Consider the following 25,141-nt stretch of genomic DNA (forward strand, 5'->3'; position numbering starts at 1 on the left):
TAACGTGACCATTTACTTTATTTCAAATATTGTTGTACAAGATGTCCATGGAATGTCGAATTCTATTAATGAACATAAAATGCCATGCGCGAAGATTGTTGACTCATTGTTTGAAAAGCTTAGCGGTCTGTGGGTTAGGTATTATTCGCAATCTCCATTTCACAGTAAGACTAACTTGACTGAAAAATTGCTTTCGTTTTCGACTAAAAAAAGAGCTACTGTACATCGAGAGACTGAAATTGTTTGATGGAAATGTATTGTAAAAACGAACTGCCTTAAAAAGCTATAAAACTAGATCCCACGATTAAAACAAAAAAACCCATTTCATTCTCTTTTAAATTAAATGTCTCAAAAGATACCCCCTCCCCCCCCCCCGGCAATAAATAACTCTTTCTCTTAGGCTATGTCCATATGTATACCCTTAAATATGTTTTTATACATTTGCACCTTTCGGTCCACACGTAAATAACTTTTTTTAACGATCACAGCAACGGAATATTTTTTTTTTATAAGTTTTTAAACGTTTCTAAACGTACAACTGCTGCCGTGAGATCGCATGCTCAATGCAGATTTAATGTCAGTCTCGTGCGCCCGCGTTTACAACGAATTTTAATGATTGCTTTTCTTGTTCTCATGTGGACGGGCGTTCACATCCTCGGAAACCCAGGGGACAGCTATTCGGGACGAAGAGATATTTTCGGCCGAAAGATTACATCAAGAGCGGGAGATCCCCTGGACACTTACTCTAACGGGACCAGTTCCAGAAGCGTTTGAATTCCTTCCCACTGATTGGCTAGAAAAAAGTTCTGGCCAATCAACGAGGAGGTCAAGACGAGCGTCTTACACAGAGTGGTTTTCCTCATCGATCTTCGTAGTTGCTCTGCCAGTACAACGGGAAGACTCTCGTGGAGAGTTTCAGAAAAAAAAGATTTAACGAAGCCGAGAAACTGCCTACGAGCTCTCTCGCTCTTGAAGCAAACTTTTGCCCGAAAATATCGCGTCTTCCCGACTAGCTACCCCTAGGTCTCCGAGGATGGGACATACACTATCCGTAAACGATTTCCGGTCTCGCGTGGTTGAAAAACTGTATGCGCTTATAGCCGTAAAGTCCCGGCCAAACAATCACAACATATCAACACAACATATCGCAACATCATTGGCCCAGCATTTGCAAGCTCCGGCCAAACGATCGTAACATTTCGGCACAACATATGGCAACATTGTTGAGCGCAACATGTTGCGCGTTTGGCCACCCTGTTGCGACGTGTTGCGACCTGTTGGGTATTGAAAATCGAACAAGTGCGCATGCCCTACGAACCTGGCAAAACGACTACAACATCATGCAACATCCACAAATGTTACATGGAAAATTTGACCAGTTTCAAATTCGAGCCAACAACACACAACATGTCGCAACAGGGTGGCCAAACACACACATGTTGCGATATATATGTTGCGTTGAAATGTTGCGATCGTTTGGCCGGGGTTTAAGCTCTTAAACGCTCTTAGCCTTGTTTAACTAGAAATCTTAGCTAATTAATATTAGTAATAGACGGGCACCAAAATAGATCATCCTAACCCTAAGTGCTACCGTGGTGGAAGCAGTCTGTTTGATTCTTGTTTTTCTTTTTCATTTCTTCCGTAACTTGTGATCAATTTCATAAATTTCCTAAGATCCAATGAACACGCTTTGCTAACCTTCCAAGATTCCCTGGTTCGGTACGATTACAGCGAGGCAAATAAAATTTAATACTAAAAGAACTGTTCACGTGAAAACACCATCTGAAACAAAATACTCTGAGCTTCCAACAGGAGGTCGAAGGTCCTCTTTCTCCAGAAAGCGTAGGGGGAGTTGCACTAGGTACCCTCTGACGCCTCTCAGACGAGCACGTGCCTCTCCGGGGTCCTCCACAGCAAGGCGTTTAAGATTCTGAAATGATAGCATGATAGGAACTTGTTGAGTTACATGTAAACACTGTTACACAAAAATATGGATAAATTGTTTCAAACTAATTCCAAACTTAGATCAAGGCTGCTGCCTAACGGGCGCCCGGTCGCCTGAGGCGCCTAAGTCACGAGTGCGGGAGACTTAAGTTTTGTTCAAGGAGCTCGCGTGGGCGCCTAAACATGGAGTTTTCATTCCCATCTAATCTGTCCGATGACTTCAATCTTCTCATGAAATCGGCCAAAAAATCATTCACATAATAAATTAAACGGAAAACAACAGCTACTCTGGTCCTGTTTTGCTTTTAACACGAGAAATATGGGCCAAAACACGGCAACAAAGTCTCTCTCCGCACAAGAAACAACCAAAAACAGCCATATTTGAAAATCGCCCTACAATGCATTGCAAGCTCAGTATTGAATAAATGCAGGTCATGTATGCCAATGGATTGTGTCCCTGTTGATGCCCTACTGATTTCAGTTGCAAAATAACTACTTTGATAACAAATATTTTTGGAATTAGAGTGATGCTGCTGCTGACATTATATTTACAATTGAATAAGGATAAATTCTTGGGCTTTTTTTTGTCCGATACTCTGGAAAACTTCACTTAGCTGTACTGAATGAATTTCTGTAGTTTCTGAAAGGATATTTATGACTTAATTAAAGTCGAAATATTCGACTAGCTAGCCAGCAAAAAGAAAACACCATTGCAATTCTTTTTGCATACCAGGGTTTTATATTTTAAATTATCAAACGAATCGTCGCGACTCCGCCCAATATAAGAGAATATATTTTCTCCAAAGAAGCAGCCAATACAATGCGGTGATACTGCCTAAAAAAAGCATCTTTTGTTTATACTTATGTCCTCGAAGCCCGGGGAAGGAAAGCACATTTCAGTGAGGCCAAATTCAAACGCCCCAAATGTCTATTTCATTTTCATTTGTTTTCATTTGCAGCTTGCATTTCATGATTTGTTTAGAATTGCTAAACTCAAAACGAAAGAGGCAATATAAATTTTTGTACAAAAAAGCTGCAGCACTTGCATGGATACACCAATTATTGAATTTGTTTGACCACAAATAGTATTCTTTCTCAGTCATGACCTGATCACTTTGCTGAACACTTTATTTCAAAAATTTGATTGATATAATAGACCATATTAGTGTCTCATGCAAAATCTCTGCCTCCGGACCCCTCCCCTAAATTTCCAAATTCACTCCGCCCCCCCTCCCCTCAATCTTCCCCAGTCTTGCCAACCCCCTGGATTGACCACGGCAAATTTATTCTGGGCCCCTAAAAAAGTGGCTTGGGCTCCTAACTTTTAAAGTTAGGAGCCCAAAGGGCTCCTTAAAAATTTCCTTAGGCAACAGCCTTGTAGATAACGCTGAAAATAAAGAAAAGACACTGTTCTTTCAATTGTAAATTCCACGAGACTTATTTTTTAATGTTTAATGCATTGCACGAGCTTTCCTCGCAGGGCTTGTGGTAAACAAGAAAATTATAAAGAACGAACATACTATGCGAGATTCCATCGGAAACCACTCTGTTGCCTTATTTGTATGCAGTTAGTACAGTCAATCATGAGACAACTTTTCTTTTATCCAACTTACCTTGTAAGTATTCAAATCGCTTAACGAGCGTACAGTATCAGTTGGAATGCAGTGGAACACCTTCGAAAGAGAAAATAATCAAATTCGGTGAAAACCGTGTTCAGAAGGCAGTTCAAGGGGAGACTGAGAGGCATGTGCGAGACTTCTGAGGAATATAGCTCTAATGAGTGAATAAAGATGGTGAATTTTTACATTCCACTCTCTAAGCTCTGCCTACAGGCTTGTCCATCCATAACGTCTTCACAAAAAGGAAGCAACTTGATGTCAGTTTTGAAGCAGAGTTCAATACCGAACTACTCAGGGCCGAGTGCGGAAGGAGAATGGTTTGCTGATTCGATTGTGTATGAGCCGTTCCTGGTCTTCAATGGTGCTGTTATGGTGGATTATAGACGCATCAGCCATCTTTCTTATCAGGCTTATCAGGAGCTGAATGTAAGCGAAGCCTCACTGTACAATGGCCTGTACAACAGTTTATTTTTTTTGCAAATTTTGTTTGTTCATTTACTGTTTTTAATGTTCGTTCAATAAAGAGTTTCTAGTTAGCAAAGCGGTATGAAATATACTGACACGGGAATGATAAAATTTACTATAACAGGCTAAACATTGATTAATATTTTACCGGTACGGAATAAAAATCTGGATATGAGCATAGTGCAAGAAAACAAGGAGCGAAATATGACACGATTCTCAATCAGAGCACCACACGCAACTTTCTGCAACGTTGATCAAGTTCTCCCTGTTTTGCGAGAGTATCATCATTTTAATTTATTTCTCTTTTGTCAGTTTTTTTTAGTTCTAACATTACGCACCTTAAAGCTGGTAGTACAAGCAAAACAAGTTTGTTAGGTTTGGTTTTTGGTGAGGAGAGAAAGGGGCAGCCATTGGAAATCAAACAGCAATTCGTATTTCTCCCGTCGCTTCTATCTATATCGGTTGCAGTTTCAAGGCTAAGTTTGTTAAAACCAAACTTCAACGATCTCTTGATTTGTGATTCACTTCTATGTCCGGCTGTGACAAAGCTACATCTCAAGGGGGGAATCAGAATTTTCACTTCCAGAGGAAGTGTCTGAGGGCCAACACATCTTTTAAAAAAGAAGTTCTGCATCAAAATCACTTCTCACCTCCTCGTAAATTTCTGTGTTTTTCTTTGCTGTGGCCATCCAAACATCCTGTTTTCAGAAACAAAACAAATCTTTCAAACTCCTGTGCCTAGAGTACAATTTCTTGTCATTTTGTAATAAACGCAAGTAATAAGACATTTTAGTAGATGCTTAGATGTTACGAGTTTTGTTTACAGCTGGCACACGCGACGATTCCGACAAGCTTGTGACGTGAATTGTTTGTCTAAATCAAAGCTACAACTTTTCTCAATAGTCACGTCACGCAAATATCGGAACCGAACCAGCAGAACGTAAATAAGAATTAGAAAGAGCTAACAAAATAACTTAAGAAGTCGACTGAGTTCTGCTAAGGTTACCTCATAAAAACTGTCTGAAACAACATCCCTTATGTCTTCATCTGAAGGACAATCCAATGTACCAAGATGTTCTCTGAAAAATAACAAAGCAAAGTGATTGCCGAGTGTTTCAAATCGAAACAACCTGACGAAACGCACTGAGTTTCAAGGGTTTTTTTCCGACTTAGTCGCTTTCGAGGTCTTTCACTTATGTTTGAAATTCAGTCACTTAGGACAGGTGTCCGCTTATGAGTTACATGTGTGGAGTTTGTGAGTGGCTGAAATCATGACTAAGAGTCCACTTAGCTGTCTACCTACGGAAGAAGATCGACTGAGGCTGAAGCACAACAAACTGTTTCAGCTGAAAAGAGTTGCCAAGGACAGGGAAAAATGGAGATCTCTTATGGACGACATATGTTCTAATGGGATTTAGAGGGTTTAAGCCTGAGTCAAGTAAGTCAGCGGAAGGTGTTCGTTGACGCCTGTTATTTGACTGTAATAAGAACTGCAGGTACAAATGCGTCTTTAGTTCAAACTCAAAATGTTAATTCTCATTGCTGAGTTCCGTACATTTCTTTCCATTTTAGTTCTGAGAATCTGTACGCTCATCAAGATACGCCCTTGTTGGAAAATTGCGCTTTGCTTGCCATCTGCCAGTTTGACAATTTATTGTTGTGACGTGCCGATAACGCTGAACATTACCTGAAGAGCCGTGATCTCAGATTGAAGGCGAACTGGCCAGCTTGGTACTCCTTACCGTCCATAACTGACGGTACCTGGTAAAGAAATTAACGATCATTATAATTCGAAATTAACGGCCATACAAAAACACGTGCGATGAGCGGACATCAAATGGATAGCGCATTGGATATCGAATCTGAACGGTCGGCTTTAAATTCTGGCCATTATCCTACTATTGTATTCCAGGGAATTTTCCGTTGGGCAAGAAACTACGCCCAAAGTATCTCTCACCACCCATGCCACTACTGATACTCGCTATCTGCTGGATGAACTATACAATTTAGTGAAGATTAGATTTGAAACTTACAAATTCTCTGTCCTTTATAATAGCAGCTATTTCTGAATCCCTCTTTCCCAGCATGCTGCGGTCATTGATGTTGGCTGAGATGGACAAAACAAAGTGTAAGTCAGGAATTATAACCAACTCACATCATTATAAAAAATATTGCGGACACCAGAACTTTGCAACATACAGCCTTTCATTGTGCGGTATACTCGTTATTGGTAAGTTGTAAAGATCAAATTTTCCTGAAAGCCGCACATCTGAAACAGAAGAAAACATATCTTGAACATCTAAGTATCTATGGTTCCCGGTGTTCAAGCGAAAAAGTTTTCGTCGAGCGTCAGCGTAGCCACTGTGGACTGACTGCTCAAAGGTGAGTCAGCGTAAGTGAGGAGAGGGTTCAACGCGTGAGAATGGCAAAGTGGTACGTAAATTCAGGTGATTAAAGGTGAACACAGATATTGGAGACTCGTGTAATAACCTTCGTGTGCACGTTGTTCTGTGTACTTAGTTCTCTGGTAGGAGTCAGTATAAAGCACATGTTGTTATAGACGTTGAGTTACCTGAACCAATGATTACGATGTTGTCGTCGACAATCATCATCTTGCTATGAACATAAACTAACTCTGTTACCTACAATCAGACAAACACAGGTAAATAAGCAACAGACTCAGGACTTCATCACATACGAAAAGACACATATACTGGTAATTCACTCACGGGCGTTCCGTGTATTTCCGAATGAGTCCTCAGTCCATAGAATGAAATATACTTGGAGGGGTCACCAACTGAAGACAAGAAAAACATTGAAAATAAAAAGTACACGTTTCGTGCAGTTTTTAAGCTAAATTCACAGTTCTATTTTCTTCCGCTTCGCTCAGCCGTATAAAAAACATTTCTATGATAAGTAAAGGAGACAAATGACACAACAAATAGTGGAGGGAGCCGCCAGCAATCGAGTGTTTTTTAACAAGAATCTGAGACACGTTGAATACGGGTTACAAGCCAGAAAATGTAAGAAAATGTTACACGCTATTTTAGACAAAGATATTTTTAATAAGGAAAAAACAGCCTCGAACAGGCGTCAAGTGGTTTGATTTTCACAACGAGTGGTGTATAAAGGTCTGATTATCCCAGTGGGAAATAGTACAATACAACCTAATTTAACACCTAAAAGAAATAAATTTTTTCCAACTTACCAAGTTCGGCCAATCTCTGTAGCAGCGAATGAGATGCTCGGCAAATTGATCTGCAATTCCAGTGAGTAATAGCACCAATTGATCGACCACTGGCTGTGCCAATTTCGCCTAAAAAAAACAAACAAAAAATGTATGCTGGGCTCGAACAAGTGCAATCGAAAACCTGAGCTGTTCAGTTTATTTTGTGATAAGTACGGGCTGTAAAAAGCCAAACAGATTCAAGAATTGAGTAATTCATACACACCACATGCCTTCTCTTACTCGCTGTCTCGGCTGTCCACTGATAAAGGACTTACCTTCAAATGCTGGAAGCAGCGGCATGACGACAATAACTTTAAACTTTTCACCTTCTCTGTTGATAAAAATGGTGAAATACTACAATAACCGTATATGTCGATCTCTTTTTAAAAGGAGAAATGTTTTAGAAGGATTTTCAATGCCGCAGTGCTTTGACTTGAAGTCAGGGTCTTAACCCTTCATTTCCTAATTTGCTTCACAATTGTCGAAGTTATAGAACATTGCTCTTAAGAGTGTTGCTTCAATAGTAAAAAACGTGCAGGATTCCATTCTTTCTATTCTAAACGGACCAAGTCAATTCCTTGCGAAATGCGAGTCGGATCAATACTTGTAGATTACGTCTTGAGTGATATATAAGTATTAAACTCTTGAGGATTTAGAGGCAGCAACACGTTTTCTATTCCGTTAATGCCCCAACGACAAATTGTCTACATAGTTGTCGAAATGCTGAATACAGGGTAGAAATTTAAGTGACAAAGTAAGGAAAAACTGAAAACAAACCTGTGCGCCCTCTCTATTCGCCAGAGTAGATTCTGACCGATCTCATTCTTGATGTTGTCGATGAACAGAGAAGAAATGAAGAATTGGTTCTACAAAGCAATGAAGCGAGAGTTGCGGAGATCACTGCCTCGTACCCAGGCGTCGCGGTTCATACGCTGACATTTTCGTAAGCGCAAGGCCGGGAACATGGGCAATTTGAGCTCTTGAGGGTTTTCGTGCTCGGCCGAAAACACCGGTAAGGGCCCAGACACAACGGAGGGGTGGGAAGGGAAAGTACAGTGTCTGGAAAACGTCGTAAACTAAACCACTTCCATTTGGAAACGGTCCATAAAGAGTGAAAAACAATTAGGATGGTTGAGTCTCTTCTTTTACTGACAGAACAATGATCACATGTTCAGTAATTTAGTAGTGATCATGGCTGCATTGTGCACAGCAGGGAAAAGCTAATTCAGTCTGGATTTGCGTAAACTTTGAGTTCAGTTTTATAACGCTTCACGTTTCGTGTTTGCTTTTGTTTCTTTGCTCGTTGAAAGTCGATCACACGAACTCTCCAACTGTGAAAGTGTTCAGTTCAGTTTTCGCAAGATTCATCATAATAATGATAATACCACGTGCCAGGTATTCCACATTGTGCGTCTGATAACTGCACTATCTTACCTCGATGTAAATGAAGTGCTTAGATTCTTCAATAGCCTGAATATAGGCCTCGTGAATGGAGCTTTCTGTGGGGACACCGCCTGACCACGTAGATAGAGAACGGAGAATCTAACAAAATAATTTGAAAGACGACAAAGTTAGCAGTAGATAGAAATTATTTCACAGACAAGATTTGAGAAAACATGATAGGTCCCAATAAAAGTACAATTTTCATGCCTTTTGCGGCTGAAATAGGGAGTAATGGTTCAGTTTCAGAAGTTAGAAAGGAGAAGAGCTCTCTCGTGGAATAGTCTGTCGCTTGACTGAAGCAAAGCAAGCCATTAATTTAACTTCTTTTCGTAGCATTGTATCGATCTTAAACACTTTTAGTAATAGTAATAATGATAATGATAAAAATGATAATGATAATGATAATGATCATGATCATGATAAATCACTATCTATAGTTAGCCTAGTATATATTAAAACTGTGAGATGGATATGGTGGGTAAATAAAGATTATGTTATTAATCACAGACACACCCTGATTCCTTCTCTCCACCCACCCCCTCGGCCCTCTTCCAAAAAATCTCTCCAGTCCCTTTCCTCTCGCCATTACTTAACTCTTTCCTCATTGACGTGGTTTACGATTTACCTAGTCATACAGATTAACTTTTGCTGTCAGCTCAGTTGGAAATGTGACACAAAAGATCGCTACTAACTTGACAATCCACCATGTTAGCACTGTCTGCTGCCGCTGGTCTCTTGTTTGTAAGTTTTGCGTATGACTTCGGCAGCAGGTAAGGTATGTCGGGAATTATTTTGAATTTTTCAATCTGGAAAAATATATATTACGTTGTAATCATGAAACAAATACAAGGGAAAGAGAAAGAAATAGTACTCAATTGTACTAGCAGCGAAGTAAAGGTAATCAACGTTTCTAGAATAACCAATACTTCTCATTTTTGCAAAATTTGATTAGATTCCCAGAAATATATAAAAAGTTCGTAGCTGGATTTGGGGATGGCGCCGCCGGTCAGCCGTAAGGCATGTTACTGGCTGCGGTGTTCTTCCTTGCAAAGACTAAATCGAATTCTTTTTTACTCGCATGTAGTCGTCCATGCTTGGCCTGAAACCAGAGTGAAGTAATCTCGGGTCATTTCCATCGAACACACTGCATTAATTCGTTCCTATTCGGCCTGATTTCCTCATTTGAAATACAATAAACTTACCTCACACAGTAACTATAAACTGTTCTAAAGTTACAAGATAAGTATTCGTCACTTTTAATGTTAACCGTTACTCTCTGAGTGTGTCTCGACGCCCTTTACCCTATGTATAGACTTTTTTCTTCGAATTTACCTTCGTCAACAATGAATTTTCCAGTTCTTAATTTCAATCTGGAATGAAATTTACCTTGGTAGCATTCCATCTAAGAATGAAATGCCTTGCAACGTCTCTCGCTGGTGCGCCAAACATTCGCATGCCAACATCATGCCACGGCATTCGAGGAACAGAACCTCTGTCAACAGAGTCTAAAAAAGGAATTGCATGATAGATAAGATAAACATATAGATAGTTAATCTAGTTAATTATAAAAGTTTATCTATACACTGAACGTCCACTTTGGATACAAAACCTCAATAAGTCGAACCAACATGGCGCTGTTGTGTCATTTAAATACACAAAAGTCTGTACTAAGAGGTCAACACCTTATCGCGGTAGGGGCGGATTGTGCGTCAGTAACCCCTTGAACTATGTCAGCTGGAGTCTTGTACGCCTGATTCAGCCACCCATGCCGAAAAGGTCGACTGGTTAAGACCAGACGCAATGCAGATGATTTTCTGGTGCTCCAGGCTGAGGGTTGGGTTAGGTTGGTAGTCCACTCTTGTTAAAATAAGATTGTTACGGAAACTTAAGACATCCAAAACTCCAAAGCCAAAAGCCAAAAGCGTCTATCGTGAATCCGACGCTGAATACTAGTAAGGAGAATGCCGGTGACAATCATTGAAGACGGTTGAAGTTTTAGCAACATGGAAGAGGATGGGAAATGAATGATAAAGCCTTACTTTCCTTACGGCATTGAGAGCCGGGGAGAAGAGGGAAGTAGTATACAAACGGTCATATAAGCAGATACACTACCCCCCCCCCCCCCCCCCCCCATCAAGAGTTTACACCATAGCACATTATTGTCTTGGTGTAAGCAATTACCTTTTTGTTTTGGTTACGTTTCTCGTGATCTAAAACCTTGCACTGTGCGCATTGCCATTCAAAACAAGCGGCTTTTCAGCCAATCACAAACAAAACGTGCGCTTTCATTGGTCAGACTACTTTGCACGTGTTCCTTGAACCAATCATCAAGCTTAAAAAACATCGAAAGCAAATAAAAAGCCTGGAGTACCTTCATAAGGTTTGTGGACGTCAAAGAAATCCCTGGTTATTGGATTGGAATAGTCCTTTCCAAGCCACATTTTACTTCCTCCAGATGTTCCTGGTTCCAGCTCAACTGTTACTCCGTCTTTGAAGTCTGGACAAACCGGCAAATTTAATTGTTCAAGTGTTCCTTCTACAATCATCGCGCCAATTTTCCTGATCTCTTGCTCCTGTTTGCAAAGTAACATGATCACACATTAAATGCCTTTTCAACTTTTGTCTTCATGAAATACATTGAAAAGATGATTTTTAATTACCGTTTTGTTTATGGGTGGAGGCCGAATCGCGGATCCAAAGTCGGTAAGTCGATGTAAAGAGTTGTCCCAGCGACCAAAACAAAGATCAAGACCTAAAACACAACCAAGTTTGAGTTCAGAAGTAAAAATAATCACAGAAATCAAACCAAATTCCCCTAATTAAAATATTTCAAGTGAGATAAATCAGGCATTGAAGAATTGCTTGTACGGGAATCAGGTGATTTAAAGATTTGCACTGTCTTGTCCAAGAGTCTGATCAATAACTGTGTCAGAATTTCAAAGAATTTCCAGCTAAATAACTATGCCATGCGAAGGTTTGACATGGATATTTATTTACCTCCAATAAAAGCTATCTTCTGGTCCACAGCCACTACCTTTTCATGATGAGCCCAATATATAACACCCGACCCAGGGAGGTGGTCTGGGTGGCGCAAAACCTGAAACCAAAACATACAATAAGTGCCAGACTTAAGAAAGATTATTGTTGATTTGCTGCCACACATTTCACAAAGGTATGGTTATGAAAAAGTGCTGAATTATATTGAAAGGAATATTCAGAGGGTGGCTCTTTTCAAATGGTAAATTAAGCCACTGTTAGATCCTAAAATCCTAAATCGAATGGTTTCTTCAATTATGGCTTGCCTGAATTAGAAACGAGTAGCTCCAACAGGCGCCGTTTTCCGTGTACCGCAAAACAAAACGATCCATATGTCATAAACAACAACTTGCAAGCAACGCCGAAATCCAGAAATCCAGAAATCCAGACATCTCAATGCACACGATTATGAAGGCTGCCTCCGCCCTCGTGACCTTGGTAGTAAATACAGGCTGTATGCATGACCACCATCTCAACTTACCAACGGTGTAATAAGTAATTACTCCATTTCTCGAGAGTTAGCTCTCCAACAGAGCTATTCACATCATTCTTTCACCTAGCCTGTTCCAGCTCGGTCAGTGGGGACGATCGAAAAAGCGGGTTGGCGACGAGCGGGATCAGCGACGAACGAGATCCAGGAGAGAAAGGGCGGGAGAGCCTCTCTTTTTCTCTCCCAGACCCCGCTCGTCGCCCACCCGCTTTTTCGATCGTCCCCACTGACTGAGAGTCTGGAACAAGTTATCTTCCAACTCTCCTCCAAAATGATTCTTTTTGTTGAGAAGAATACTGTAATCTTCATTGTTCCCTCGTTGAAAGAAAAACCTTTGCCCTCCTTATTTAATAATTATGGCTAAACCAAATGAACCTGTATGAATGTGAAAGCTGCAAGACTCACATTTGCATTGAAATCTTTCTAATTACACTGAACTTCACCTTTATATTTGGGTGTAAACTCATCAACGTTGTTTTAGTGTACGCACTATTCAGTGTCAGGGCCAGCTCCACCTCTTTGTAAATCAAAACATAAACTTTCACTCCCTCCTCCTAGAAAAAAAAAATCATGAAATATTTTTTAACGCTGTTTTACATAACGAACTTCCATTCACCACCAAATTGTTGAAATTAAAATCCGATTCCATTTTGGATAAATAAACAATAGCCTCCATTTGGCGCGGAAATATGCTCAGATATTTGTCCGCAGACATTATCTGTTCTGAGGAGCGCACAATTTTCCGAGAGAGTAGCTTGAGGAAAACTGTGAGCTTTGAGGAACAGATAATGTCCAAGGACAAATATCCGAGCATATTTTCGCACCAAATGGAGGCTATTGTGTTTATTATCCTTCAAATATTTTTCGCAACATGCGCGGTTTTGAAAATTGGAGAATATCACTCGGACATTCCCCAGTGGGGAATATGCAGTCACGAGACGCGTGTAGACCAATCGCGTGCGAGCGAAAATATTTGATGGATTATAATTTATAGCTGATGTTTTCCTAACAGCAGAGTTTTCCTTCCTGGGCTGAGATTCACTCACGTAAGAGAAAATCATCAGTTGATTCACACTCAATGTTTTCTAAGCATCATACCAGTTCAGACCAAACTATACATCCTTCCACATCACCTGACTGTTCGAAATCTGTACTATGTGCTCAAACGCTTTACAAATACACCCTAATATATTTAATCAATGATAAGATAGTGCTAAGCTTATAAGCAGAAGTCAAGAGTAAGGAAGTTCTTTTTAACTCCGGTTTTCGCAAGACACGTCAAGGAAATGGTCTTTCATCTTTAAGTGTACGGATGCACTCATGCAAGCAATAATTGGAAAACGATAGATAATTTAAAAGAATGACTCAGTAAATAAGTACCGCTTTTCTCTTTAAGATGTTGTCCAGTCTCCACTCATGGCCAGCAGTGACCGGTCGGCGAAGATAGATCTCAGGACTGACCCTGGTAAAGACAAAGTAATAATCATAATTACCAGAGAACAAATAGTTAATCAAACTTGAAATATGTACAATGCAGTACAATTGTCTGGAATAAATGAAACTCAATGGGCGAGAATGGGCCCGCCAGGCCGGAGCATATCTACAGTTTCCGTAGAATGAAGCGACTAACTGTATTCCTACTCCCTCTTGATCCCTAGCATTACTTTGCTGGTACCATTTATACACCTTGGGTGGAGAGACACACTGTGGGGGTAAAGCATCTCAACAAAGGACACACCAGCAGGAGGGGTCTAACCCGGACTACTCGAACCGGAGTCCAACACACTAACCATTTTAGCCCAACGCACCTTCTATCATGGTCATGGTTGCGTATAAAATAGAGCTTGTACAGACTTAACACTGGTCTCACTCACTACTAAATCTCCTTTATTATTTTGAACATTATGCAATATTAATCCTGCTATAAAGTTAACGGCAAGAGGACCAGCTCCACTCTAGTAAACTCAGTGCTGTGAGAAATTCACATTTACCACCAGCCAGTGATGAAGATTTCTTCTTCTGCAGACTCCAAAGCATCTGCCAGAGCATCAAAGTATGACTCTCCGTCTACAAACCTGCAATGTAACCAGGAATAAACATCGATGATGCACCCTGTGCTATTGAAAACACATGTTGAAAACATCATTGTTAAGCGCACTTGGAGCGATAGTGGAGAAATCAAAGCATAATGGTAAGGCTTTGATGTCAATAACTCTTCAAGATAGTGTTGTGCAACAATCAATAATGAAAACCGTTGCCCCATCACATACTGTGCTAAATGAATTACCTGTAATGGTTTGCATTAATTGTTACTGTCCAGACCAGCTGACATTGTCACTAAATTTATCTTATTCCCAGTTGACTCACCACTGAGCAAAAGTGTTTTCCCTGACAGGGGCATATGAACCGTGAGGATGTTCTTTTATCCAGTCTGCCCCTGTTGTTGCCATAATGTTAACAATTGCTTTCATCCATTCACTGTTGGTGTTATAAAATAAGGCAATAATCTATTAATTAAACATTACTTAAATTTCAAGCTTGAAGTTAACGTTACTTACTTTTTTGAATTCAGACACAGCTGAAATCCCATTGAGACAGACTCACCCAAGACTTAAAATACATGAATTTACACTGACAACAAATAATCATGAGCACTGCAAAACCCACCATCAATAAGCTTTATGGACTCAAAACTGTTGACTAACAAACAGCTATTTTACTTGAGTATGAACAGTTATTCCAATCAGGTAGTCAGAATGTCAAATTGTCTTCAGCTACAGTGACTGTGCTACCCAATTCACTGGAAGCTACATTTTGTACCCTTTGAGCGGTTTTCATTTGAGTGTTGAAATGCAACTGGTTTTGCTTAACTATGCTTCATGATTGGCCTAAAAAACATCCGTGCCACTTTTTCATCCAATCAGGTGTTAAACCAAAACCAATCGTGACTTGCTGGTACATGCTTTCCTATGTGAAACAGGGTTCAAACCCATGACCCCTGCGATACCAGTGCAGTGCTCAACTAACAGAGCTATCAAGCCAACTGGGAGCTGGTCATGTTGTGAGTTTGTAATGTACCTATAGATGATGAAGAATGCAAGTGAATATATGAAAGATCATGCATATATTTGAACTGTGGAGAAAGATATGAAGGCCTCAATAATCATTGCAGTTAATGTACACAACTTAAACAGCTGTGATAGCTCACTTGGTAGAGCACTGCACTGGTATCGCAGAGGTCATGGGTTCAAATCCCATTCAGGCCTGAATTTATTTCAGGCATAAATTTAACAGCTGCTCAAGTGGTGTATATAACTGTGATGATCACTGATGTCTTCATATATTTCTCTGCAGTTCAAATATAATTACAATCTTTCATATATTCAGTTGCACAATAAAAATAGTAATGATAATTTATAATAATGATAATGATAATGACAATGACAATGACAACGACAATGACAGTGATAATGATAATGATAATGATAATGATAATGATAATGATAATAATAATATTGCAATTATTGTAATTTTCTTTGTTTAAACATGATGAGCTTGAGAAGCATCAGTCAAGAATAGGTCAAACATCAGGAACAAAAAAGCAAACAAACGAGGAGTTTCTTGATTGCACCTTGCCTTCCTTTCAGTCCAGCATGATAAAAGCAGTTGCCTACAAAATTGGAAATTTTATCAGGTTAACTAGAGTGTCATATCTTAAAAAATTTAAAGCAAAAAGAGAATGGGCCACTTCCCTTCCCTGTGCATTTAATAATACATGAAAATTTACATTTATTTTTAATTATCTCACCTTGCCTGGTTGTGAATCAGCAAGCCTCGTCGCACTCCTGTTTGTTTCCTTCCATACTTGAAGGTGAATTCTTTGTCCATCAACACCACACCTCTGACTTGTTTATCCTTGGGGCTAATTTACAACAATAAACATTCCTCTCACAGAATAATAATTTTATACCATTGCTTCTCAAGTTAAACACTAGACATTACTTTCATTAAGTTGGGTTGATGACTAAAATCAGTTACTATGACTGTACATTTATTAATTTCTCTCAAATACTCAAATATTGTGCTGTGATTGGTCAGTTTAGCAGGCTGTTACCGTATGGCGCCCCAAAATGGACAGCTGTTTTAGTTGCCAAACTATTTCATGATTTACTGTAAAGTGTTCTAATCTCAACCTTCATAGCAAGTAAAAGTTAAAAACTTTTGGTTACTTTAAATTGTGTATTACAATGTGCTAACCTCCTACAATCATTTTCAATTGGTAAAAGGTAAAAAGGTAAAGTCTGCATTCAAGCCAAGTGGCCTATCAGACTGGAGCTTATCTTGTTTTCCGTAGCATGAAGGGACTAGGAGTATTTCTACTTCCCCCTGAATGGGATGCTAGCCCACCACAGGGTTACCCCCAGCATTAAATTTGCTGGTAGCCATTTATACACCTTGGTTGAGAGAGGCACTGTGAGAGTGAAGTGTCTTGCCCAAGAACACAACACAATGTCCCCTGCAAGGGCTTGAACCCAGACCGCTTGATTCAGAGATGAGCGCACTAACCAACTGAGACCACCGTGCCTCCCATTAATCATTTTTGCTTTTGTATGTGTAAGTCATTTAGAGCCATGAACTCTACATGAATAGAAATTGTTTTCTGAACGTGTGCACTTCGCACTTAGGCCATAAATTGAAGGGAATAGAAATGACCATCTGTAACTTACAGTACGGACCTCAAACTGTAACCATCTGTAACTTACAGTACGGACCTCAAAATTGAGAGAGGCACTGTGAGAGTGAAGTGTCTTGCCCAAGACAAGATAAAAGGCATTTATTTAATGCCTGTCTAATATTTCTTTTTGAGTATGGGTTCAGGTAAGTTTCTACATGGGTCTACGACCCAAATTGCTTGAAAGTGAAGTGTGGGCTGCCTCCTGTCATTTCTATACAGAGCTTAAATACTTTGACCTGTGAATATATACCTATACAGTAGCTACTCATTTGACTTTAGAGGTTTCTAAGGCATTTCTTTACCTGACATAAGCAATAAAACTATCTTTCACCAACAGCCACCTGTAAAAAAAATTAGTCCCAAATTAGAACAATGAAAGCATGTACAGGTTTAATAACATATTATAGCCATGCATCACTGTATTTGTTTAAAACCTTAAGGTCATTCCTCACATTTGCATTGTGCATCCTTACTGCGCATAGTTTATGGCGTCATTAGCATGTGCTCATGCACGCGCACACTGAAGACATGACGGATTTGCCTTGATATTGAGCTCTGTCAGTTCAAAAATGGCTCTAGCTCACCAACAAGCACGGGCACCCCAATTTTTTTTCCACTCATTGTAATCAACTAATCATAAGCTTTGCGTGAGAAAAGACTGATCTAATTTCTATTGCTGAAAATTGAATAAATAAGAAAAATAACAGATACACGGTGGTCTTTTCTATTTAGCAGTCGGTAACCACGTCAAGAAATTTGGCTCAAATTTTTAACCAAGGATTTAGCTTTCTGTCTGAATCAAACTTAAAACGTTTATTTGTGTCTGACACAATGTATTGACTGTAGTTTAATGCGTGTTCTTATGAGTCCAGGCTCACAAAGATGTTACAATTACTGGGAATGCGTTCTTATAATAAGCATTAAATAATGCCAAAATGGGGCATTTTCAATGCCTCACTGCTCCTTAATGAGCATGGGCACCCCCCTTCCTTATTTCAAAATTGAAGTTATCATATGACAAATATTCAGTGGACAAAGTTTGAACAAAAATCTATTGTCACTTTTATTTCAGAGGAATTACCTTAAGTTTATTATTATCAGCAACCTTTAGTTTTCACAAGTCTCCTATACCTCTTGATCAGTCAGGTACAGTATGGTTTGAACATGCACTGTGCAAAGGCAGATCCAGACCTTGAGCTAAGAGGGGTGGGGGGGAGGGGGGGGGGGCTGGTTTTTTTTGCTCATCTTAAGGGCTTTTCCTCCTTCTGCAATTTTTTTACTCAAAATAAGGGGGGCGGGCTCCTCCCCTAGATCTGCCACTGTTGTGTACGTTAGGACATGACTGTGCTTCTCTGAAAGTTCAAGGTCGAGAAAACACTGACACAGCAAAATATCTGTGTCATGGTTGTGTAATGTTATCCTTCCTAAGTTAATACATTTCAACATTATTTCTTTCTATTAAGCCGTACCTTTTGTCCCAAATTCCCCAAGAAAGTCCTGCACAACAACTGCAGCAACCTGCTGGAAACCGATGACCTCCTGCTCGCTTTCTCAGGATACCTTCCCTATAAATAATCACAAGAACCTTATTGCAATTAACCTTTAATTCTGGTCTTTGCATATTTTAAAAGTCAATGATGCAATTCAATCTTCATCTTACAAAATAAATATTAATCTATTCATACCAGTAAACATAATGTCCAACATTTACTAATATCTAATTATAAATATTTTCTTGCCCTGATGTACAGTACAACCAAATTTTACGGACAGCACTTAGGACATTTAGAGCAGTAGTGCTTAACTCTCCTTACCTTCCTTTCTCTCCCAAATCAAAATGAAAGGATAGATGGCTGACCTCCAAAAAGTTCAGTGTCTCTTTGTGATTACGATAGTTCGGGCTGTCAAGAATCACTTGCAGGTATTTTTCCAGAGACTTTATTCTCTTGTCCATGTTGATTGTTGTTGTAAACATGTCAGGTCGCCTGGGCAAGTGACGACTTGGCAGGCGAGCGTGATGCTCTCCTCTATGCTCCCCTCTTATGGTATGCCGATGCACATTTACTTTGTGAAGGAATAGCTCTGCATCAAGTTTTAAGAAGTGTTTATAACGACGCCTGATCACCCAAGTAAAACTGCCATGACTTAGCTTAATGGTGTATCTGGATAATATCAAATGCATTGAAATGTAAGGCAAGAAAAAAACATTGTCTGCACAATTTAATTTCATGACTGCCTATGCTTAGAGGTTGCTGTTAATGGGGAGATAAGGAATCACAAAATAGGTTTGGTGAGACAGGCAAAGGGGAGAGGATTATAATTTGCTTGGAATATGCTATTTTTGCATCTGTGAGTGTGGTAATGGTGATTCTTGAAATAACCTCTTTTTAGACCTACACTGAACTTCTCTCCTATCCAGTTTTTGTTAATTTAAAAAAGCAATTATAGTTATTAATAACTAAAATTATACACATCTAATTATTTGGAATGAATTTCTTAAGGTTATTCCCCAGTATTGCATTGTGCATCCCTACTGTGCGTAATTTCACACACGATTAGCACGTATGGATTAAAAAAATGGCAGCTTTTTTTTTTACCACTGGATCTTGCTATAGAGGTAAATTGTCATTTTCTTGCACTCAAGTATGGTGACCTATCATTTTTTTTCTGTTGTTTTGAATTGAGTGATAAATTTCTCTGAGTAAAATTTAAATATGGACGAATTCTCAGTGTAGAACAAAAAACAATTGATGGAAACGTGAATTTAGCAAGCAATCGTGACTACAATCATGGTGCTATTATAATGATTTATTGGGTAAAAACGTGCTGTTGCTCCTAAACGAACATGGGGACCCCTCATTTTTATTTCAAAATTCAAGTTCCTATAACATAAACAATCAATAGGCAAAGTTTCACAAAAATCTCAGTACAGGTTCTGTTTCAGTGGAATGATCTAAGTCTGTTTTAAATTTGAGATCTAGTAAAACTGTTGCAGAATACAAAAGTAACACCGAAAAGCCAAAAAGGGGCATGGATGGGTAAAGATCATTTAGAGGAAATTACACAGATTGGATTTGCTTTTTGCAATATCGTAAAATGTAAGACTGACCTAATTTTCAATATTATCTGATGTCAATATCTATGAGATTGCCTCATTTTTAACACCCAGAAATCATCCTTACTTTATAATTATGTTAAATTAGTAATAATAATGAGCAATAACTTAGACTTAGTAATAATTATAATAATTATTATTGATTATCACATTATTACTAGTGTGATTTTGCCAATGATAGACTGGTCCTCTGAAAATTTAAAGCTTAGGATTCAAATTTAAAGAGCATAAACACAAATTACTTATGCCTCAAGTGGTGTTACATGTATGTTTTAGAAGGCCCTCATGGTGTTATTTCTGGGTTTGGCATTTTGATGTTTAAGAGACCAACAAGCAAAGTTAAAAGCCCCAGCTACTGTGTCTATGAATAGGAAGACATGTCTGCTTCAAATTAAAACTAAACTTAAAGGTAAACACTGAATTTTATATTATTCAACATTTAACTATTTCTTACAAGTTAGGATTGAATGGATGGGTTCTTGGTGCACGTTCCACATCAGTAATGATTGCAATAACCTTCAGTCCAGGAAGAAACACTCCTTTCTTGTGAGCTACACCATCTTGAGTATCATAGGTACAAGTGATGCTGCTGCCATCAAAGAAATCATCCTCTTCATCTCGTAAATTGATACATACTGAGCCAGTGTCTATTGTAGAAAACATGCAAAACATATTAATGGAAACAATATCATTGGTATTATGACATTACTGACTGAAATACACTCTTTATTCAGCAGTTACAGTAATGGCATCACAATTATGAGATGAAGGAATAATCATATAATTTATAACAAACGTAACGCAGTTACCTTGTACCTCTGTTTCAAAACTAGTCCTCAAACAAACCTTTCCTATGAAAAGGAGTTTCATTTGCATGAAAATGAACCTGTAGGTGGAACTCATTTTCATACGGATGGTTTCGCAAGAAGGCTCGTCTTGACACGGAAGCAAAAGCCAACTCGGGAATGGCCTATTGTACTCATCATTCATTTGTTCTTGGTCATTTAATGATTAAATCTTGTTTGTTCATTAACCCATACCACCTTTCATCTTCCCAGTAATTTTTTTTTTCTTTTATTCATTCATAGATTTAAGCAAAGCAGTGGCAGGTGGCTATGTTGAATCCAAGCCTCACAAGATATAGCAAATTTTAACATAATCATTTTCAGTGTGCATCAAATGGCAAGACCCACTGGCATAAAATGTGTTAGAGTAACACGCTACATGAGACATGACTGTTTTTTTTTTCAAAGTCCATTTGCCATATAATTTATATCCTTCAAAAAAGTACCTAAGAAGTTATTCCCCTGATCTACTGTCAAGTTATCTGTTCCAGATGTCATGAGAGAAACCTCTTCCTCAGTCACCACTTCACTTTCAGACTGTGAGACAGAAAGCTCCTTGTTTCCTGGACTGGCCATATATATACTGGTCAGGAAAAGCTCATGGTAATGTCTGACTGGTGGAACTTAGAGAATAATCAACTTGAGACTCAGCTCTGTCAATATATTGGGAACAGTTCAACACCTGTATGTCCAAGAAAATGAAAACATAAGTTACAAAAATGCCTCATTGCACATGGAGCCGCAGGTGTGTTTTCTACATTTCCTGAACATTTTCAAATGTCCGGAGTGCTTTATCACAGTGTAATACACAGCTTAGGCTTCTTCATTTGCTTTAAGATATAGAGGTAATCTGGCGAAAAACAATAACACATTCTTTTTCTATGTTTTACTCTGATAAAACACAAGCTTTTGACCAATCAGAGTGCGCACAGAGTTCTATCTATCTTATAATGTTTTTCAAAACATTTTTTCACAAATTCATACCATAGTCTAGTTAACTTCAGCAAAAATATCCTGTTGTAAAAAGTTGATGCAAAGAAGATTTCAAATATTTATCTTCAAATTACCTTTCGCTATATTTAACCCAGTTAATTTCAGTTTCATGAGCTGAGCTGATCTATTTTTATTAGCATGTATAAATGTTAAACTTGCTAAGTTTGCACAATCTGTATGTAAAACTGACTGAAACTATCTTGACATTTAGGTATTAATATAGAGAAATTCTGTATGACTGTCAGCTATTAAATAACTGCCAAACAGCCGGAAACTTATTAGCATTGTAATTATGCGAAAGTGACCATAAAAGATCACCATCGGAGCTGAATATTAAGCTTATACACATTTAGCAAGGAAATCGAACTCGCACTTAAGTTACAAACTTACAGAGCAAACCTCTAAATGGATCTCAATTGATTGTCTAGATTTACATATTTAAAAATAAACTTAAGCTTTTTCCGACGTGTACTTTAAATACAAAAGAGCTGATAACTGGACATCCGGCTGAAACATCAGACAACACTGCATGCAAATTAGCTGGGGAAGTTGTTGGCAGAACTAACTCCTCTGAAGTAACTACCATCTTGTCCCTTATCTTTTTATTAGATAACCCTTTCAATCCCCTTTGTCGTCGGCAAATCACACATTTCCTTTCTCTGTATATTCTAAGAGTTACAAGTTAAAATCATACAGATTTCCAGTGGTAGCTGAGTTTAACTTTAATTCTATGTTTTTATAACCGCCAGCTAATCAATAGCAAATAATCTCTCTCACCTGCCGATCGTTCAAGACAAAATACTGATATAGTTCACCGGTATAAGCACTGATAAATCATGTATGTTTGCGTTCTTTGCTTACACGTAGAATCTTGTGCTCAGATGTCGCTCAGGTGACGACAAATAAACCTGGAAGAAAAAAATTAGCGAGGGTAGGTTCACTGCAATGTTCATGGGACAGCGGGTGTCATTGTCATGTAAATGTACACAAATTGTCACACAACGCTTCTTGAAAAACCTTGCGTGATATCGCTACTACCCTCCCTAACACCTGGCCATTGCATCCGCACCACCACCAGCACACTCAAGACAATTCTCTTTGGTTGGCAAGACTGACATAAGGCGTTCGCTGTTTCTGGTTCACTTACCATTACCTGGCCAGGCCGGTTCGCTGGTCCCTCTTTGCCCTCGGGCAGCGCCTGGGCGAGCTCACCGGGAAAAGATGGCATATCTTGATAGGCTAAATTATTGGACAAAAAAGATTTCGACTAACTTAAACGCTTGTTTCCTTGCTGTGAATATGCACTGATTGAACTCTTCCAAAGATAATTTTCAATGAACGTAATAAAATAAAACAGAAATATCGACCGGAAGTGGCATTCATATCATGTTGTAATCAAAGGGTTTTAGGTGGATATAAACCAGCAGATAATTTCGGGAAGGAAACAAGCATTCAAATAGTGAACATATCATTCTCGTCCCCATAGCCCTTTTCGCCGTGGCTGGCAAAGCCTTGGAACGAGACCAGGGGCTCTGGAGACATAGGATTTCACAGTCCCAGATTCTAGAACTTCCCGTCTTCAGGTATGATGTATGCAGTGGGAATGCCTCTATATACTGTATGGGATTGTCAATGGCGGTAGTCGAAGCAGGATCAGTCGAGGAATCTTTATTGTCTGAGGCCTTATTACGTGGTATCAACTTGGGGAATGTTTCCCTTTCTGTAGAACAGAAAGAGACGATAAGGAACATTGCTATTTTAAAGAAAGATACCCTAATTATTTTACAGACATGCTGCCTTCGGCAAGTCATTAATTTTTCAGTTAGTGGTAAATTTCCGTGCGTATTTTCGCGCCAAATGGAGCCAATTGTTTATCGATGTTTAAATTCCGTTTCAATAAGGGTTCATTCTCATCTCCCAGTATTCCAAAGAAATCTAATTAATAATGTTAATGTTACCAAAAATGTTAGCGGAAAATAAAGAAAAGGTGGTTTGTAACTAGACGTCTTTGCAACTAGACGTCTGTGCTTGACAGATGATCAGTGATACTCGGCGAATAATTAGTGACGACACAAATCCATGGCGCTTAGTGAGTTTCGTGCAGTTAGTATGACTAAAGTGCTTTTCTTTTAATTTGTAACATTTTCCTCTCATTTGCTGTATTTCGCAATTTTCTAATTTCCTTTTTAAGTCTTTCTTTTTTTTTTTGTAACGTTAAACGTAATTTAAACGATAACGTAGGAGTGACGTGTAAATCCTTGGTCTTCATTAGTTTATAATTACACAACAACAACTCGTGTATGTCATGCTGGCAACTCGACGAAGACCAAAGATTTTTGGTCGAAACATCTTTCCTAAGTTATCGTGAACGGTGCATTTAACGTTACAAAAAGAAGTTTGTGACACTTTTTACTTCGTTTTATATCCACCCCGACTGTAGTTTTAGAGTTTTACGTTTAAAACTCATTAATCGTATTGTATTGCCTCGATTTGTCGTTGTTGTTGAAGTTGCCCATAGCATCTGCGCGAGCGCAACATACGAATTCGGCCGTTGGCAATTGCAAGGTCTTTGATTTGGACAAATCAGCAAATGTTCTTGGATTTTTCTTTTCTCTCTTTCTCTCTCTTTTAGACCTCATTAAGAATTCTTCGTAATTGAAATGAAACGCAGAAGAAGTTGCTTTTCATACGCTTTTTTTAATGACCAGTAGCGTGGGCTTTGTATTGATGTTATTATTTCACAATTGTTCACGTTTGCATTGTCGATCATGAATTAACAAACAACAAACATCCACTGACCGCTTGATTTCACTCAGGTGGGGGTGGGGAAGGGAGAGGGAAAAATATACAATAATTGACTTAAAAATTGGCCTTGTTTTCTGCCGTCAAAATAAAACCATTTCAAGTTGTCCTGACCATAGTTAATAGAGGGAAATGGTAAGGAAACCTGGCAAAGTTCTTAGCTGTATGCTTTTGGGGGTTGACCCTGCACAAAACCTGACAAAATACAAAAGGTGGTCATGTGTGTTCATACAACTAACCAATAGAAGCATTACGATAACGTAATTCATGCATAGTCTGTGAGCATAAAATAAAAGATGTGCAGGGTCAAGAACCTTCCAACATAGATCTCATCCCGTTTGTTTGCTTCTTTGATGTTTACCGGCTTTCCTAACCATTTCCCTCTATTGACTATGTCCTGAGTCATGAAGACATTTTACTCTGGG

At 38.9% G+C, this 25,141-nt stretch overlaps 1 protein-coding gene and 1 long non-coding RNA gene across 3 annotated transcripts; both read right to left on the reverse strand.

Annotated features, from left to right (window-relative positions):
* On the reverse strand, window positions 1-22,849 carry LOC110060016 (phospholipase D1-like). Of its 2 annotated transcripts, none has more exons than XM_020766747.2 (29): window positions 22,692-22,849; window positions 21,368-21,603; window positions 20,531-20,723; window positions 18,776-19,123; window positions 18,431-18,526; window positions 17,264-17,302; window positions 16,035-16,148; window positions 15,858-15,896; window positions 14,594-14,704; window positions 14,218-14,301; window positions 13,607-13,688; window positions 12,670-12,780; window positions 11,698-11,797; window positions 11,361-11,452; window positions 11,072-11,273; window positions 10,087-10,205; window positions 9,393-9,506; window positions 8,692-8,799; window positions 8,035-8,123; window positions 7,533-7,588; window positions 7,237-7,344; window positions 6,758-6,825; window positions 6,601-6,670; window positions 6,062-6,135; window positions 5,716-5,789; window positions 5,035-5,107; window positions 4,679-4,726; window positions 3,558-3,617; window positions 1-1,930 (listed from the first exon to the last, which is right to left on the reverse strand). In XM_020766747.2, exons 2-29 carry the CDS (start codon window positions 21,495-21,497, stop codon window positions 1,766-1,768), a joined length of 2,967 nt encoding a protein of 988 aa, XP_020622406.2. In that variant the 5' UTR covers window positions 21,498-21,603; window positions 22,692-22,849; the 3' UTR covers window positions 1-1,765. The 2 variants fall into 2 exon arrangements, with proteins under 2 accessions (XP_020622406.2, XP_089131403.1); XM_089275277.1 differs by having other exon boundaries at window positions 1,795-1,930; window positions 4,679-4,766.
* LOC149118972 (uncharacterized) lies at window positions 16,306-17,249 on the reverse strand. Its single transcript, XR_016202548.1, has 2 exons — window positions 16,999-17,249; window positions 16,306-16,962 (listed from the first exon to the last, which is right to left on the reverse strand). It is a non-coding gene; the product is annotated as an uncharacterized LOC149118972 (long non-coding RNA).
* Window positions 22,850-25,141: the final 2,292 nt, after the last annotated feature.

This window comes from Orbicella faveolata, unplaced genomic scaffold (genome assembly GCF_042242905.1).
Source record: "Orbicella faveolata isolate gen_17 unplaced genomic scaffold, um_ofav_v1 contig_1, whole genome shotgun sequence".
In the NCBI taxonomy this organism is placed as follows: Eukaryota; Metazoa; Cnidaria; class Anthozoa; order Scleractinia; family Merulinidae; genus Orbicella; species Orbicella faveolata.